A 17,659-nucleotide genomic window follows, 5' to 3' on the forward strand; every position below is an offset into this window, starting at 1 on the left:
GATTCCTCAAGGATCTAGAACTAGAAATACCATTTGACCCAGTCATGCCATTACTGAGTATATACCCAAAGGATTATAAATCATGCTACTACAAAGACACATGTGCACGTATGTTTACTGCAGCACTATTCACAATAGCAAAGACTTGGAACCAACCCAAATGTCCATCAATGATCGACTGGATTAAGAAAAGGTGGCACATATACACCATGGAATACTATGCAGCCATAAAAAAGGATGAGTTCATGTCCTTTGTAGGGACATGGATGAAGCTGGAAACCATCATTCTGAGCAAACTATTGCAAGGACAGAAAACCAAACACCACATGTTCTCACTCATAGGTGGGACTTGAACAATGAGAAGACTTGGATGCAGGAAGGGGAACATCACACACTGCGGCCTGTTGTGGGGTGGGGGGAGAGGGGAGGGATAGCATTAGGAGATATACCTAATGTAAATGACAAGTTAATGGGTGTAGCACACCAACATGGCACATGTATACATATGTAACAAACCTGCATATTGTGCACATGTACCCTAGAACTTAAAGTATAAAAAAAAGACGAATTTGTCCCAATATATAAAACATAAAATCATTCCTGTACAGATCAAATTAATGCAGCCTAAAATCTTATTTTCTAAAGGGAAAAAGGTACATAGGTACAAAGCTTGAACTATAAATATTAAAAGGAAGAGTGCTAAAAAAATGGGGTTTTAAGAATAAAGAAGGAATAGTCAGGAATAACACAGGAACATTTAAATATTTACTAGGTACCAAATCCTGTGCTAAGAACTTAATGGATATTGTCATTTAATATAGAAGACCAAGGTTCTCCTTCCAGCTATGCAATCTAAAGCCCATAACCTCAGGTAAATCACTCATTCTCTGGGCTACATATATTTTTGTTTTGTTCTTCTGTAAAATAATGATAATACCACTTGTGTAACTTCTTCACTAATTATTTCAGGGACTAAATGGGATACATGAAAATATCTATAAAATTGAAAAGGACTCTATAATCATAAATAAGGGGTTGTTATTAGGTGGTGCATGAATTCTGTTATTTAAATTTAGTTTAAGTGTCTCATTACAAGGCAACTCAATATGGTATTTTTATAAATAAATTGCAAAAGGAGGAATTCTGGCATATTAATTAACTTAAATTGACTTTAGTATAAATTTTAGGTTCCTTCTAACACTTTCTAGTTAATCTGCTGTCAGTGCCAAACCAGAAAGGAAGACTGCCTATCTATAAACTCTACTGAAGTTTTCTACTTCTCCAAACAACCTGACCTCACAACTTTCATGTTTTTATATTATATGAATCGGTCATGAGTAAGAAATCTGCACATACTTTTGCTTTGAAATAGAAGTTTAGATATCTTCCTAAATGGAATCATCACACTCTTCAACAGTAATATCAAGACTTGCTAGTAATTCTTCTCGTTAGCAATACTACAAACTGGTTCATTTGGCAACAAATCTGCAACTTGCAAAAACAAACTAAAATACTGTATACTCTTTAATCCAGTAATCCCACTCTAGCAATATATTCTAATAAGCCAAAAGTAAACTATAGAAACATATACACAACTATACTGTTTATAAAAGAAAAAAATGAAAATAACCCTAACACAGTATAGCAAACAAACCATGGTAGTTAACCTCACCTGATGAAATATTACCTCTATAGCTTTAAAAGTATCTGTTGACAAATAGTGTATTCATGAAAAAAAAAAAAAAGACCAGAGAACAGTATGAAAACACTGATTACAACTTTGTAATAATGTGCATATAACAAACAGAGAAAGATAATTTCCAGTGACACACATCTAAAATAGAACTTACTTTCCCAATTGAACTCATTAAACTTAAGAACCATTTTTAAAGCTATCTATCCAAACCAGATACAAGAAAATTACACACAGGTTTACAAAATTTAATTTTTAAGGGAACAATCAAGGTGCTCTGAACCTCAATTAAAGTTAAGCAAATTAGAACTTCAGGAAGATATCAAGTCACTCAGTGATAATGTTAGCAATACTCTGAAATCCAAAGTATAATTTAGTGTATTAGCTGAAGTGCACTAGACTTCTCAACTATTTTAATCAACTTTTCTTCATAGCAGGTACTAATTATGAAATAATCTATCGCCAGACATGGTGGCTCACGCCTGTAATCCCAGCACTTTGGGAGACCGAGGTGGGTAGATTACCTGAGCTCAAGAGTTCGAGACCAGCCTGGGCAACACAGTGAAACCCCGTCTCTACTAAAATACAAAAAATCAGCTGGGCATGGCAGCGTGCGCCTGTAATCCCAGCTACTCAGGAGGCTGAGACAGGAGAAATGCCTGAACCTGGGAGGCAGAGGTTGCAGTGAGCCAAGATCACGCCATTGCACTCCAGCCTGAGTGACAGAGCGAGACTCTATCTTAATAAAAAGAAAAGAAAAAAAAGAAATTATCTACAACTGCTCAAGCCTACATCCGCGATCCTCTAAAAATTTAAGTTGCCCAACTAACTGGTTTTAACGAGTATACCAAACAATTACCTCCTTCCTAGGTCTCTGGACGAATATGATAAGACTGGTTTCCTGTTTCAGAACTCTGCTGCTGTTAAAACACACACACACACACACACACACACACACACACACACACACATTCCTCTACAGTTTTGCTCTCACTAAAAACATCTAAGACTGACCACTAATGAATCAAAATATAGATATAACTTACATATCAGCTTTCAAAAATATTATTAGTTCAATGACATGTGTCAGACATACTTGTCAACAGCATCATATACTTGAACTAAGCCAAATGCCAACTAATTTTCTACAGCAAAATCACAAAAAAAGCATGTGAAAAACTGTAAAAAGTTAAAATCATAATGCTGACCCGGCATTACCATAAAGTTCCTAAAACAGCACCTTTAATACTCATGTTTACATTCAATGTTAGATTTATAAGTTGATTCTGTAATATCATTCTGCTTACAAAAGCTATGCTTTTATCATTTATTCTGCCAGAGGTGATTATCCTAAAAGAGGTTTTGGCTACTCTTATAATTACGCAGAAAGACATAAGGCCACTAATTTTTACAGCAAAAAAGATATTCAAACAGGTAAAGTGCAGAAGATGTTAAGGGATATCAGTATTTTGAAAAACAAAGATCTAGTAACATTTAATGCATATTCTCTCAACAATAGCTGCATTTTGAAAAAATAAGATTCCAAAATTTCCATATGCAGTAATTATGCAGACCTAACCATGAACTAATTCACCAATACTTGAAACCTGCTATACATAAGGTACTCAGAAAACAAAGTTCTAATACAAATGTGTCTCTGGCAAGGAAGTTTTCTTTTTCCAGTAAACCAACTGCAAAACTTTTATAGTTGCTAATAACAATCAAAATCGACGTTTCAACGCCCTCTTAATTTGAATATTTAAAAGAGAAAAGTTCCAAACAAGTGTGTGCTAGATTGCATCATTTTATATTTGGCTTTAATGTAATAAAATCAAGTCTCTTTATTCTATACTGCAAGCCAGGAAATTGGTTGGAAATTACTTACTTTTTTTTCAACTGGCAAAAATAGCTTTGTCTAAGTGCTGCAGAATTTTAGTCTAAAGAAAAACATAAACTAGAAATGCAAGTGAATTTTTAAATATGAAAGCAAACATATTGTCTGTCATTCATTACTATATTAGTAAGAATCATAGAAGATTGTTCTAATAATATAAATATCTAACAATATTAAATGATTCCTATTCCCACTGAAGGTTAGTTATTTTAACTATTACATCAACTTTATAATCATACTTGACAATTCATTCTTAAGTAGTGAATTATCAAAATATCTAAAATTACATATACTAAAATATTAGTCAAAATCATTTTAAATTTTAATAATATGCAATTGTAAAATATATTAACAGATTCAAGAGTAAGTCTGTACTGCTTGGTTTGAATAGATAACACCCTTAGTTTTAATAAACTACCTATAAATGCTTGTTATTGAAGGGATACCATTTTATTATGAAACCAATTACTGTAATGGTGAAAAAGTACAATTACTAATTATGATTAGCTGTAGAATTTTCATATTGAAAGGACATACAAAAAAACAGAAAATATTTAGGCTGCAACTTCAGAGAAAAAACTAAGTTAACCGTTTCAACCAGTAAATAAGCTTTTAAAACATACAAGTTTAATACATGGGAAGATACAAGTGCCAATACTTATATGGGAGGGACAGGAATAAAAACAAGGGACAGAAACACATAACACCTTTCACACCCTTTAAATACTATTAAGTAAACAGAATAGGTAATGACTTTTAAACTTTTAATATTTGGGTAAAAATCTCACCTACATATGTGCCTCACTTAATGTAAGAGATATAATTTATGTATACATGTCTATTCAGAAAGGCCCAAAAGGTATTTTTTTCATAGCCTATAATTCAGTTCTCACCTAAGTCTACAAACTGATTCTAGTAAACCAATCTACTTTCCTCACAGATTAATCTAAAAATTGGCAAGATGTTTCTTGTAAAAAAAAAAACAAAACAAAAAACATAGGCCACAGATACAAAGTTGCATTTGAAAACGTAAATTCAAAACCATACCTAAACTTAAATATTATTATGTTAATCATTTGGCATAACAAATTTCTCAAGAAAATGTCAACATAATAAATAAAATAAGGTAAATTAAAATCAATCAGATTCTATAATATTAAGCCAAATACACAATTTTAAAGACTTACACAATTTGGTAAGACCAAATTCTTGTGGGTGAAAGTTACAGAAACAACTTCTGTAAGTGGCTTAAAATGCAACAGCAAAATCTGAAATGGGGAAGCTAATTTGCATACAGACAAGAATTAAGTTGTAGAAGATGAAGCAAAGAACTTGAAAAACATTTAAACAAATTTTTAAGAAATTCTTATTAAATCAGCTCCCCGACTGAGTCCTGTAATACTGAATTCTTATATATCTCAGCCTATTAGGAAAACTAGTTTAAAATATCAAAATCTTGTATAACTTAATATCTCAAGTTAAAACATGATGTCCAGTTAACTATCCAAACAATCAAGAAAAAAAAAAAAAAAACCAAATGACTAAAGGCCAGGCGTTTATTACACAATCTCTAGTTATCAGCCAGTATCTGTATTTTAATAGAAAAATATAAATAACAGTATAATTACTAGGTTTCATTTTTGCAAAAGTTTAAAATTTGATATTAGTCTTTATAAAAATCATAATTAGTAGATTATTCCAAAACCAGTGGTGTCAAAACCACTTATATCACTAAATTATCTTAATTTTTTCATACATTTGAGTAACAGATGGTAGGCCTTAGTTCTTGGACACTACACAATAATCACAATCTGTGTAACCTTTTCAGTATTAAAAAAAAATCCAAATAGTATTAATAACCAGCACCTTAGCATATTTTATAGTATTATATATAATCATACCACAATCTAGATATGTAAAACTCTGTCATACTTTCAGTATACTAAGTTATTTATTTTATATAGATTTCCTACAGCTAGTCCATGGAAGATATTCAGATGTAAGAGTATTTCTTGGGTTGCAAAAAGCATAAATGCGTACACTCACAAACAAAATTATTTTTGCCATCCCTGTTTTCATTAGCACCCCACGAGAAGGTATATACCACACCTAGATCAAAATTTCCTTAAGTTTAAGAGTTGAAACAATTTTACCTCATTTGGAAAAATGGTACTCTAACAAGTAATCTGGCTTTTAATTAAAAAGAGACTAATTTGTTTCTACCTCAATATTTTAAATATTGTTTTGTTCTAACTATATGAATAAATGAATACCGCATCATTGATTAAAAAAAATTACAATTGAATAAAGTTAAGGTTATTTGTTTTAGTATCTGACACTTAAAAATTATGATAAAACAAATGCAAAATTTTTAAGCACAAATACTAGTACTGATTAAAAATGCAAATAAATAGCAAATTGATCAATTAACATCACATTGATTACCTGGGCAACTGTGCAAATATAAACCATTCAAACATGCTTCAGGGAAAAGTAACATCATTACAAGTCAATACTTCTTTTGATTAAAAAAACAGAAAGCAATAGTGTTATTACCACTTTACTATAAAAATGATGTGGCAGTTTCTTCTAATTACCTTCTATATCCACTTTAATTTCAACACAATGTAATATTCTTACAACAGGAAAAGGAAATTGACAGATCAAAAGTATTCAGCTAAATTTTACTTTGTCTCACTTAAATAAGTAAAATATGCTTTCATATTTTCATATTAAATACAAGTAGAGTTACTATATGTAATTTAGGGGGAAAGCTTCAAGACTCTAACACTTCAGTTGGGTTAGTGTAACATTATGATTTCATGAATCAAAACCATGAAAATCTCTAATATTTAGGGCATCTTAAATCCACTTAAAAAATCAGAAAATAAAAAAATGGAACAAGTTTAATAAATGTGTAAGTACAGGAAAATAAATATTTCTGATGATTTCACCATTTAAATTAAGGCAACGACAAAGTGCTACGGAAATTATTTTTTAAAAAGAACACGCTCAAGTTCATGAACTAGGTTTGAAAGTACATGCATATGAACAAAACTGGAAGCTAAAATGAAAACATTAAGTTTCACAGAAGTAGGACAATGCGTGATTTTTAAAATTCTTTTTAGTCATGTTTTTAATAAAAGAAATTTTCTTAAGTACAATAAGCACATAGTTTTCATTCATATACTGAAATAAATATCATAAGCCTTATTCAACTGAATTGTAACAATGAGTCCTATTTGTCTAATTGGTATCTCAAAATATCCCCAGTATTTCAAAAAGAATTGTTAACGTCAAATCTTAAATTTCTTAAGAATTTTTTTAAAAATAAGGCCTTGACGTTTTATTCTGCATTCAAAAGTGAGAGGCAAAGCAAATTGTAAAATCATGCAAACAGAAAAAAAATCACAGCAATCTATTCCTAGAACACTTTCGTAATTATATTTGTCTGCCCTAAAAACAAAACAAAACCAAAAAATTCAGAATCCACTAAAGTTACCCCCTTGGCATCTTCCCATCTCTGGGCTAACCTAAAACTCCATTCCGTTTTGGTTTTTTTTTCTAAAACTTCACTTTAATACAAGTTTCTAATTTAGATAAATAAAGCACTTTAATTCAACAGGCTGGCATAGCAAATTTAGGGCCTAGAAAAGAATGCAACACATGGATCAGAGAACCTTAGAGTCAGCCCTATTTTCTTTACCTAGAAATATTTAAGAAGTTTGTATAGCTCGTCAGAAATTTGCAATTTTACATTGTACATTTAACTTCATCATATCTGACTATAATAAAAACAGCTTTAGAATAAAAAGGCATAAGGTCAAAGAATGCATTAAATAACAAAATAGAGAAAAGTAACTCCCAACAGTTCAACAACTACATAATTAAAGGAAAAAGGATTACTTTAAAAACTACTAGCAAAATTAAAAAAAAATTTAAACATCCTTCTGAATACTACATACAGTATTATACTTAAAAACGCTTACGGAAAACATCTTCAACATTTTCTAACAGAAGTTCAAAGCAACACTTTCATAATCAGCCAAAGAACACATGAGCCCTCTGCAAATAAACCTTTTTTGTTATTAGGGATATCTTCTGTGGACAAAGCTCTTATTCTAATACAAAGAATACTGGCCTAGCAGCAGTCATAAAGTCAGAAAACCCAGATGTTAGGACTAACTCCATCACTGATTAGTAAGTTGACCTTCTTAAATATCACACCTGAGGACAAAGGTACTGATTTTCATCAAATATTATACTTATTATATACCAGACATTTCACACAGCATTTTGGGATAATTCTTTGTTGACGGGGAGGGGTCCTGTGCCATATAGGATGTTAAGCAGCATCACTGGCTTCAAACCCCTAGCCAATAGCACACTCTACCACCCCAGCTGTGACCACCAAAATGTCTCCAGACAATGCTAAAAGTCCTAGAGGAGGTGAAAGAGGATCACCCCCAGATGGCAACCAATAATCTGAAAAAAGACCACACCTACACTTTTAATAAACCTAAAAATCCACTGTACAAATTTAGGATTTTTACTCCCATTTTGGAGTTGTTGAAACAGGATTCACTAAGGTTAGGCAGTGTATCTACATAACTGATAAGTGGCTGAGCAGGGATGTATTTATTTATTTTTGAGAGAGGGTCTCACTCTGTTGCCCAGGCTGTAGTGCAGTATCCCAATCACAGCCTGATGCAGCGTCAAAGTCCCAGTCTCAGGAGATCCCACCTCAGCCTCCTGAGTAGCTGGGACTACCAGTGCGCACTACAACACCCGACTAATTTTTGTATATTTTTGTAGAGACAGGGTCTCCCTATGCTGCCCAGACTGGTCTCGAACTTCTGGACTCAAGCAATCTGCCAACGTTGGCCTACCAAAGTACTGGGATTACTAGTGTGAGCCACCATGCCCAGCCTTGAGCAGAGATTTAATCTGGACTTTAGGTCTAGCCAACTACAAATCTATGCTCCATTCCACCATACTGCCTTTCTAAACTCACTATCTCGTCTATAAAATCAGGATAACATTTTCCAGGCAAAGCTACTTAGAGTTTACAGGTCAAATGAGATAATGCATGTATAAATTCTAATAACCTAAAGGAGCATAACATGTTAAGGGTTTGCTTGGTGGGAGATAGTGGTCATCGGTGGTCCTCAAAGTGTGATCCCCAGACCACCAGAATCAGTATCACTTGAAAACTTCTAAGAAATAAAAATTCTCAGGTCCCAATCCAGACCTACTGAATCAGAAACTCTGGGGGTGGAGCAAGCAATCCACAGTTTAATAAGCCCTTCAGGTTATTCTAACACACTGAAGTTTAAGAACCATTGATGTAACATAATGGGAAAAATACTGCACCGAGTGCCAAAAAAGCCCGGCATCCTTCTTCAGACTCAATCTTTCACTAGCCATTAACAAGATACTGATTCCACTGGAGCTACAATTCTGAAGCTGCAAAAAAATAAAATAAAATAAAAAAGAAAGAAAAAGAAAAGTAATGCCTGTTCTGTCTGCCTCTTAGGTTGCCTGTTTTTCTTTGCAAAATCAAATGAGCTAATGATTTAAAAAGTGTACTGTTAATCAAAAACTACGTAAGACAGAGTATATACTAGCTAATTCAGTATCTTTCATAAATGATTCTTTCAAGGTATACAATAAGTTTTACAAAATGGTCAAATTAAGCCTAGCAAAACAGTGTTTTTACCTTAGAAAAATGAATAAAATAAATTTTTTAAAAATCCCACGTATTCCATTTTATCGCTGACAGTGTAACATAATTTATAATACACACTAAAAAAAAAAATACCTAAAATAATCAAGCTTAATGACATCCCCAAAATTTCATTTTAAAAGTACAGTTTTCAATTCTATCTAAATCTCCAATCAGTTTAGAGTAACCAGATTACTCAAAAAGAAGTCTCACAAAGAGAAGGAATTTTAAATGGAAAAGAATCCTGCATTTTGAAATAAGCAAAAAGTTTGTAACTTTAAACATGTATATGATATTTATTAATCACTCTAAACATACAACTATTCAAGCCAGCAATGGTAGGTTAAATTTTTAAATGCATCTAATTAACAGAGTATCTGAGGCCAGGCACGGTGGCTCATGCCTGTAATCCCAGCACTTTGGCAGGCTAAGGCAGGCAGATTACCTGAGGTCAGGAGTTCGAGGCTAGCCTGACCAACATGGAGAAACCTCATCTCCACTGAAAAAAAATATAAAATTAGCCAGGTGTGGTGGCACATGCCTATAATTCCAGCTACTTGGGAGGATGCGGCAGGAGAATCACTTGAACCCAGGAGGCGGACATTGCAGTGAGCCAAGATCGCACCACTGCACTCCAGCCTGGGCAACAAGAGCAAAATTCCATCTCGAAAGAGTATCTAATTCAAATCACAATGCGTTTCACAATACCTTAAATAATCACATCCTCTTCAAAAGATCAAAAGTATTAAACAAATAAAATTCACAGAATACAATCTTTGCACTAGTAAAGAACAGAGAACCTTATTGTACTTCAGCCTGAAAATCTACAAAAATCAAAGGAAATAAAAGTCAAAGCTATGCTTAAGTGCTCTCGTATTAAATCAATAGTAAGTTTTAGGTAGTGATCCAAAGCAAAAAATAAGTGCAAGGAGAGAGATTGATTTAGAAAACTCAGCTGTGCTCAAGATGCCAAAATGCACAATTCAATTCTACAACCTAGACATGGACCAAAAATATAGCTAGTTTACAAAACACATAAAATGCATTAAAAAAAATCACATAATCAGACAGTTACATAGCATCAGACAGTGTATATTCACTCTGCAATATAAAACATGCAAAAAAACAAACAAAAAAAAATTCCACTCACTGGAAGTCAAGTGCTTTTCACTACTAAGGGTGCTCTGGTACATCTGGGAAATCAGTACAGGTCAAGGAGGGGAAAAAAAGAACAATCCCTATGTACACACAATGGCCTTTACTGGACAGATAAGCTTATTTCATCTTTCCCCATATTCAATAAGAAAACATTAAGAAAAAAATTCTTTAGTTCTTTAGTTCTTTCTTCCCACGTCTTGCGCCTAAATCATATTGAGAATCCTGGCCAAATGTGGAAATAGGACACAATAATACAGAGATTGAATACTTTAAAAGTTCCCATATTATGTTAATGCATTACAGATTATATTAAGTGTAAATTTTATTGTAATAAATGTAACTTGACATTCAGTTGCAAGACTCCCTCGAAAAGCTGAAATTTTCAAAAGGAAATGCTAAGAAATACACCTCTATTGACCAAAGTTTACATAACTCATACTAAGTTTATTACATTTGAGGCAGAGTTTACTTTATAATAAAAATGTATGATAGTTAAACTGACCTATCTTCAACACTAAAGAAAATTTAAGATTATAACAAAGTTTAAAAATTCTACTTCACTATGCTAATAGGAAGTTTTTGCCTTTTATATCTTAAAGCAAATAGTTTTTGATTGGCATAATTTACTTTGGTCAACAGTTTGAGTAAGCCGAGATTTATTTCCCATTTCTGATGAAACAGCAAAATCACAGACATGTCATACTCGGACTTCCTAAAGGAATACCCTTATTTTTAAAGACACTTATAACTTGAAACAATTAAAATCCTAACATGGCCCAAACTGAGGAAATTCAGTTACAATCATACACCATAAATGAAAACACAAATAACTTCCCTTCATACATAACCTGAAATTACAGTTTTTCAGAGCAGTAGCTACCATGTAAGTATTTACAATGCGGCAGGTACCATGCTAAAGGAATTACTTATATTATCTCACTTACTATCCAAGATAAACGTATGTGGTAGGTTCCATTATCATCCCCATTTTCCAGATAAAATAGATTGAGAAAATCTAAATAACCTACTCAAAGTCATCCAGCTACTAAATGGAAGATCCAGGATTATAAGACAAGCAGCCTGGCTCCAGAGCCCACACTGCCTCCCTAAAATCTACAATGAAACAATGTATACACTTAAAAGTATAGATAAATGTAATACTCAATATTTTAATGTAATTTAAAATAGATCTGACCATATTTAAAAATTAGAGAACAATTTTAGGACAATCCAAGGTAATCTTTTCTTTAAAGAAATGAAAATTTGTTTTTAATAAATATTAAGATAAAAGGTTTGCTGACTTTGTATACATACATACACACACACAGAGAATTCAAACACTTGTTAGATTCACTGTTCATATTCGAAGTGACAAGCACTGATAACAATTATTTGTATAATTACTTAAAATATAATGCATAAACAGTCTTCTTTTTTACACTATGTGGAGATTAAGAAAATTCCTTTGATGGCAGATACAGCTATAATATCCATCTCTAAATATTCTGAACACTGGCCGGGCGCAGTGGCTCACGCCTGTAATCCCAGCACTTTGGGAGGCTGAGGCAGGTAGATCACTTGAGGTCAGGAGTTCGAGACCAGCCTGGCCAAGGTGGTGAAACTCCATCTCCACTAAAAGTACAAAAACTAGCTGGGCATGGTGGCATGCACCTGTAATCCCAGCTGCTTGCGAGGCTCAGGCAGGAGAATCACCTGAACCTGGGAGGCAGAGGTTCTAGTGACCCGAGATCCCGCCACTGCACACCAGCCTGGGCAATAGAGTGAGATTCCATCTCAAAAAAAAAAAAAAAATTCTGAACACTGCCAAAAAGTAATGCCTTGAAGATGTCCACACGTCCCAATGTCAACTGTTGCAAATGAAGAGTCTGCCTTAACTATACATAACTAAAACTTCCCAACTAAAGTTAATTCACCCCTAAATTATGTTACTCTTCTTATATTAATAATTGCCAATACTTATTTAATCCAGTGCAAATTATTTTAGAAGAATGAAATTGCTAATATTTCCTCTACAACCAATGAAAAAAATTCGAAAAACTAGGGGAAAGGTGAAGAGTCAAGTACAATATACTAATTTCACCTTTCTTGACAAATGAAAGTATTTTACATTAGTGAATGCATATATTCAACATGTACAAAGAGAATCATCAAACACAGACCAATATACTTTTAACCAGCTACGGAACAATGTATATGTGGCAGTAATATACCCTATAAAAGACTTACAGTTATCAGTTTGCTCAGCAAATCCTTACCAATCTAAGGTCAGTCTAACCTCAACATCATTCTTTCTGATAGCAACTGCATTAATTTCAAAGCTACCAGATAGAAAGCAATTGTAAAACAGAACTGACTACCCCAATCTCACCAATTTCCTAAGTCACTATCTTCAGAACAAATCCTAACATCTTTTCTTAACGAATTTGGACCACAAGATGAATTCTTCAGTGCTGACTTTGAAAATCAAGTTTAACAGAAAAAATGAAGAAAAAAGTAACAAGAGTAAGAACTAATGGATTCTATGTAACAAAACTTCAGAACTGTTTGTTTAACCCAACGGTTTCTACAGAAAAAAAAAAAAAATACATCTCTTAAGCTATGTTAATATCACATTTTCTGGAAGCTAAATCCTTGTAGTATAGCAGAGGCCTCACATTTCTATTAAGCAGAAAATTGTCATATGCATGCAACACTTTTACAATTCTCTTTACAAACTCTGAAGTCACACACAATATCAATAATAAAACTGATTTCCTAAGCTTGTCTTACTAAAAAGATTGAGATGAAAATTTAAAAATAAACGTTTACTTCAAGTGAATTAATGTTAAAACTTTGTGAACTGAATTTCCCATAACAAATACTCCTCCATTAAAAGTCACTTAAGTGATTACTTCAGAAGTAGTTGAAAATATTTTTTTAAGTGTTGCGCTATCACCAAATGAACAAACAGCAAATGGAGGCAAATTTCAAAATAACACTAGAAATAGAAAATAAGAATTGAAGACTTCTTCACTTTCAAAAAGTAAGCCATTTCGTAACACTAAGAAGTTTATATATTTTATGTGGTTATGAGAAAGCAGATACACTGTTCCACACAAAAATTAAAATATCACCAGTTGCTTTCCCCATGTTATTAAAAATAAAATTCTAAAAAGGTAATAAAGGAACTTTACTATCTTCTAAAACTAAGTTTAAAATGAAGGTGGTTATACCTCACCATATTTTACTAACTTTAATCATTTAGTATTTACTTAGTATATTATAAGCAATGTAAACCTGCATTGATGACTACACCGCTGTGCAAACTTTTACACTGGCAGCAATAAAATTCCTTTTTCCTCACCTAAACTGTACATTTCTCCTTTCAGTTGTGCTTTACTCTTGAATAAGCACTATGAAAAATGAAGTTTGTAAGTTATCATATAGCAATTAGGTGGTCCAGTCATGTTTTTCAGGAAATATAACTTAGCAGATACAAAACAATGTAAAATAAATATTGTGAATAGAATATTTTTTAAAACCCTCATGATTAATTTCAGTAATCACTTACCTTGAGGTAATTTAGGTAACTTCAATAGTCACTGTACTCTCTACAAGTTAAAAGTATTCCCTGAGAAGATTTATTTGAAAAGAGGCAAATCTACCAAACAATAAAAAGACAACAGAAGCCTAAAGTTTCCACATGCCCCAAATATACTAAATTTTTCTATAGTCTCAAATTCAGCACTATATTTCAGACTAATATTAAGTATATAACCCTACTAACAAATGTTTAGAATAATTTAATTTTCCGATATTTTAAAACTGAATTATTGTCCTCAGTTTTCCTCGGAGAAATGGCTTCATTATTAATCTTTCTTTGTCAGATAAAAATACTCCAATCACTACTTTCATAAGGAATTTAACTTTTCACAGGTTAGCTGCTGAAATAAATACTACAACATGCCAAAGACAAAGTCCTCAATGACCATTTTAATGCCTTCCTACCCCCATAAACAGAAAAACAAGCAAACCAAGTACGTTGGAATATCAAAGTTATTGGGAGTGCAATTATCAAAAAAGCAAGCACTTCATTGACTTTCCTCACTGACTTTTTTTCATATCAACTTTTGGCTCAATAAAACCACAACTCTAGAAATCAAGTGTTACTAGTCATTTGACACAATATTTGATACTGCTTTCTATGCATAACTAAAAGTACAATTTTAGAGAAAGTTTTAAGTCACATAAATTTCATGTGTAGAGACCCAGATACTCTGAGATCAAAGAAAATGCCAGTCACATCACAGCTCACATGTAAAAACCTGGTAGAATAATTTTAAGGTCTTAATAACCCTGACAATTTTAAATCAAGTGGGAAAAGTAAAAGTAGTGTGTATGTACTTTAAGTGCTGAAAGAAATCTGTCTCCCAGACAGCATTCAATTATTTTCTTCAGAGGATATTTTTTCAAAGTTACATAAACATTTAATTTTTCTGTTCCTATATATTTGGATGACTGTCAGTAATTCATGCTAACAGTAGACTGCTTTGGAAGTCACAAAAGAATTTTTTCCATAATTATCTTCTGGGCAAGCGGGTTTAGCCTTAGTAACATTTTCATCTTCCAGTTTAGCCTTAGTAACATTTTTATCTTCCAGTTTAGCCTTAGTAACATTTTCAATTAATGCCAACTTCAAAATTTGCAAATACTGTTTTAAAACAATATTATTGACTTAACAGAAAACTAAATTTTGGGAAGCTACTTCTTCAGTAAGTTTTATATTCATTTCAAAACAAAAACTTGGGCAAAATTAACTGTGCACATTCACATGCAACTAACATAATCCAAGGGAATAAAACCTCTCCCGATATAAACGTCGTCTTAAAACAAAACTTCCCCACAATTTTTAGCAGGACATACAGACACTGCAGTGTCACACTACCTTTAGACAAAATGCAACTGATACTTGCTAAGAAATAATTTTTATTAAAACTACTCTGCTAGTACTTATGCAATTACATAATTTTAACTAAATATTGTCCACTGCCACAATTCGCATTACCAAACTCATATTACCAAATTTTAGGCCTTGATAGAGCCTAAATGCTTCAGTCACTCCAGACCAATAACTTCTGTTTTCACATACCTTATACACTGGCCTACCAATAGCTCTCAATTCCTGTCAATACTTTCCATTCTGCAAAATGAGGGCCCCATCCCCATTCCTAATCAAAACCAGTCTGTTGTACCTGAAACTGCAAAGATTCATGCTTTTCGATGACCACTAACTTTTGAAGCCCGAAGGCCTAACTTTTAGACAACTAAAGCTATACACTGTTAAAATTCTTGGGCTTCTGTCTTATTCGACAAGCTGACTCAGTAAATTTAATACACTGTATGAAAAAAGCTAACATATTTACAATCTAAAGCTGGAGTAAACCCCTCTTGCCAGCATTTCTGGATATTAGCTGGTAAAATTCACCTGACATTCTACACAAATCAGTGAAATTCACAATACCAAAAGATGTCAGAGAACCTGAAACCTAAAAACGGTGAGCAGCAATTCTGGCATCACAATACTCAAATTTCAAGCATGAACTGAAGTTTTATCTTTGCAATCTTCACTTGCCACACACAATATCCTTGAACCTACACATTGTCATCTGGGATCAAAAATTACTCAATATCCATTCCATGTTTATGACAAGAGCACTGAACATTAAACGCTACTGAAGTGCAAATTTCAAGCCCTATCCTACATCACCCCATAGGGAGAGAAAAAGGCAAATATAACAAAGATCTAGTAAGAACGCCTTATAAGGTATATTATGGCACTATTGATTTCAAACTACAAAACTTTTAAATACAGTCCAAAGTTGTAACTTAAGTGTAAAACATTAACAAAACTACTTCTTGCACTCAATGTGCACCATATATACTGAAAATTATTCTGCTTCTAAAGTTATGCAAATCAGTCATATTTTAAAAGAATCTATCAATGCAACCCAGGAAACTAAAACAATCACTGCAAGATTCTGATGCAATACGCATACGTGCAACACTAATTTTCATTTTATTCTGATCTAAACCCTTGATCTAGGGCCTAAGCCAAGATTTAATCGAAATATGCTCAACCTCAAAGCGTCTACTTTTTTGTTCATTTAGGAGACCGGACTACCGAGCTCTCTAATCCACTAACAGCGTACTGTATTAACGGACAATAGCCCTCAGGAAGAGACCGTATAGACAGCCTAAGCAAGCAATCGGTGCCTTGACACTTGCAACCAGGCAAGAGTTCCTTCTAGCCGAACACACCCTAGGTTGAATACACAGAAAAGAAACACAAAACATATGACCTAGCAACTCGACCAGGGTTAAATGTTGTAGTCGCCCAAACTAGGGACATTTTCGCATCCGTCTACTCCCACGTTCTAAGAGAGTGACAGAAAGGTAAAGAGGAGCAGCCGCAGAAATGGATACAGGTCAAGTCTAAGTCGAATCCATCCTCTTGATATCTCCTTTTGTTTCTGCTAACGATCTCTTTGATGATGGCTGTCATGTCTGGGAGCCTGTGGCTGAAGAAAAAGGAGGAGAGAGATGGCAGAAGCTGCTGGTGGCGGGGCTTCTTCTGCAGGATGGAAATGGCTCTGGACTTGGCGGTAGCTGATGCCCCTCGCTCTGCCGCCGCTTGGCTCTGGACCGCAGCCGGGTAATGGCTGCTGCGGCGGCTGCTGGATGGTTGCAGCGACTGGGCCTGCTTCTCCTCAGCAGCCAGAGGCCTGGCAGCAGCGGCAGCGGAATGGGGAGAAGGCGAATAATCCTCGGAACGGCTGCCTCCTCCGGCGGCCTCCGGAGCCCGGGCCACGGGGGGTGCGGCGGCGGCGGAGGGGAGGTTTAAAACCGGCCCGGGTCCCTGGATGTGCCGCCGCCGCCGCCGCCGTGTTGGAGGCAGTAGAAGGGGAGAGACCAACTCTCCGGCGTTCCCAGCCCTGGAAATGGTGACAGGCGACTCAGACCCCCTCCCTGGAGCTGCAGCCGCCGCGGCCGCCGCCGCCGCTTCTCCCCCCCGCTCCAGGAGCGGGAGGTGCCGCCGCCGCCGCGCCTCAGCCGGCTCCCGCCGGAGCCCACGGCTTCCACCTTCCCTTTCAGGAGAAGCCGAGGAAGCGGCTGCACGGTTAGAAAAGAC

At 34.4% G+C, this 17,659-nt stretch overlaps 1 protein-coding gene across 1 annotated transcript in view; it reads right to left on the minus strand.

Annotated features, from left to right (window-relative positions):
* The window catches only part of PTEN (phosphatase and tensin homolog), a 104,322-nt gene extending 86,669 nt beyond the window's left edge, over window positions 1-17,653 (minus strand). Inside the window, exon 1 of the mRNA XM_011938741.1 lies at window positions 16,954-17,653. Within this exon, the coding sequence (XP_011794131.1) occupies window positions 16,954-17,032 (79 nt within the window). The 5' untranslated portion in view covers window positions 17,033-17,653. The remainder of the gene's footprint in view (window positions 1-16,953) is intronic.
* Between the last annotated feature and the right edge of the window lie 6 nt (window positions 17,654-17,659).

Source organism: Colobus angolensis, unplaced genomic scaffold (assembly GCF_000951035.1).
Source record: "Colobus angolensis palliatus isolate OR3802 unplaced genomic scaffold, Cang.pa_1.0 Scaffold177, whole genome shotgun sequence".
Taxonomy (NCBI): domain Eukaryota; kingdom Metazoa; phylum Chordata; class Mammalia; order Primates; family Cercopithecidae; genus Colobus; species Colobus angolensis.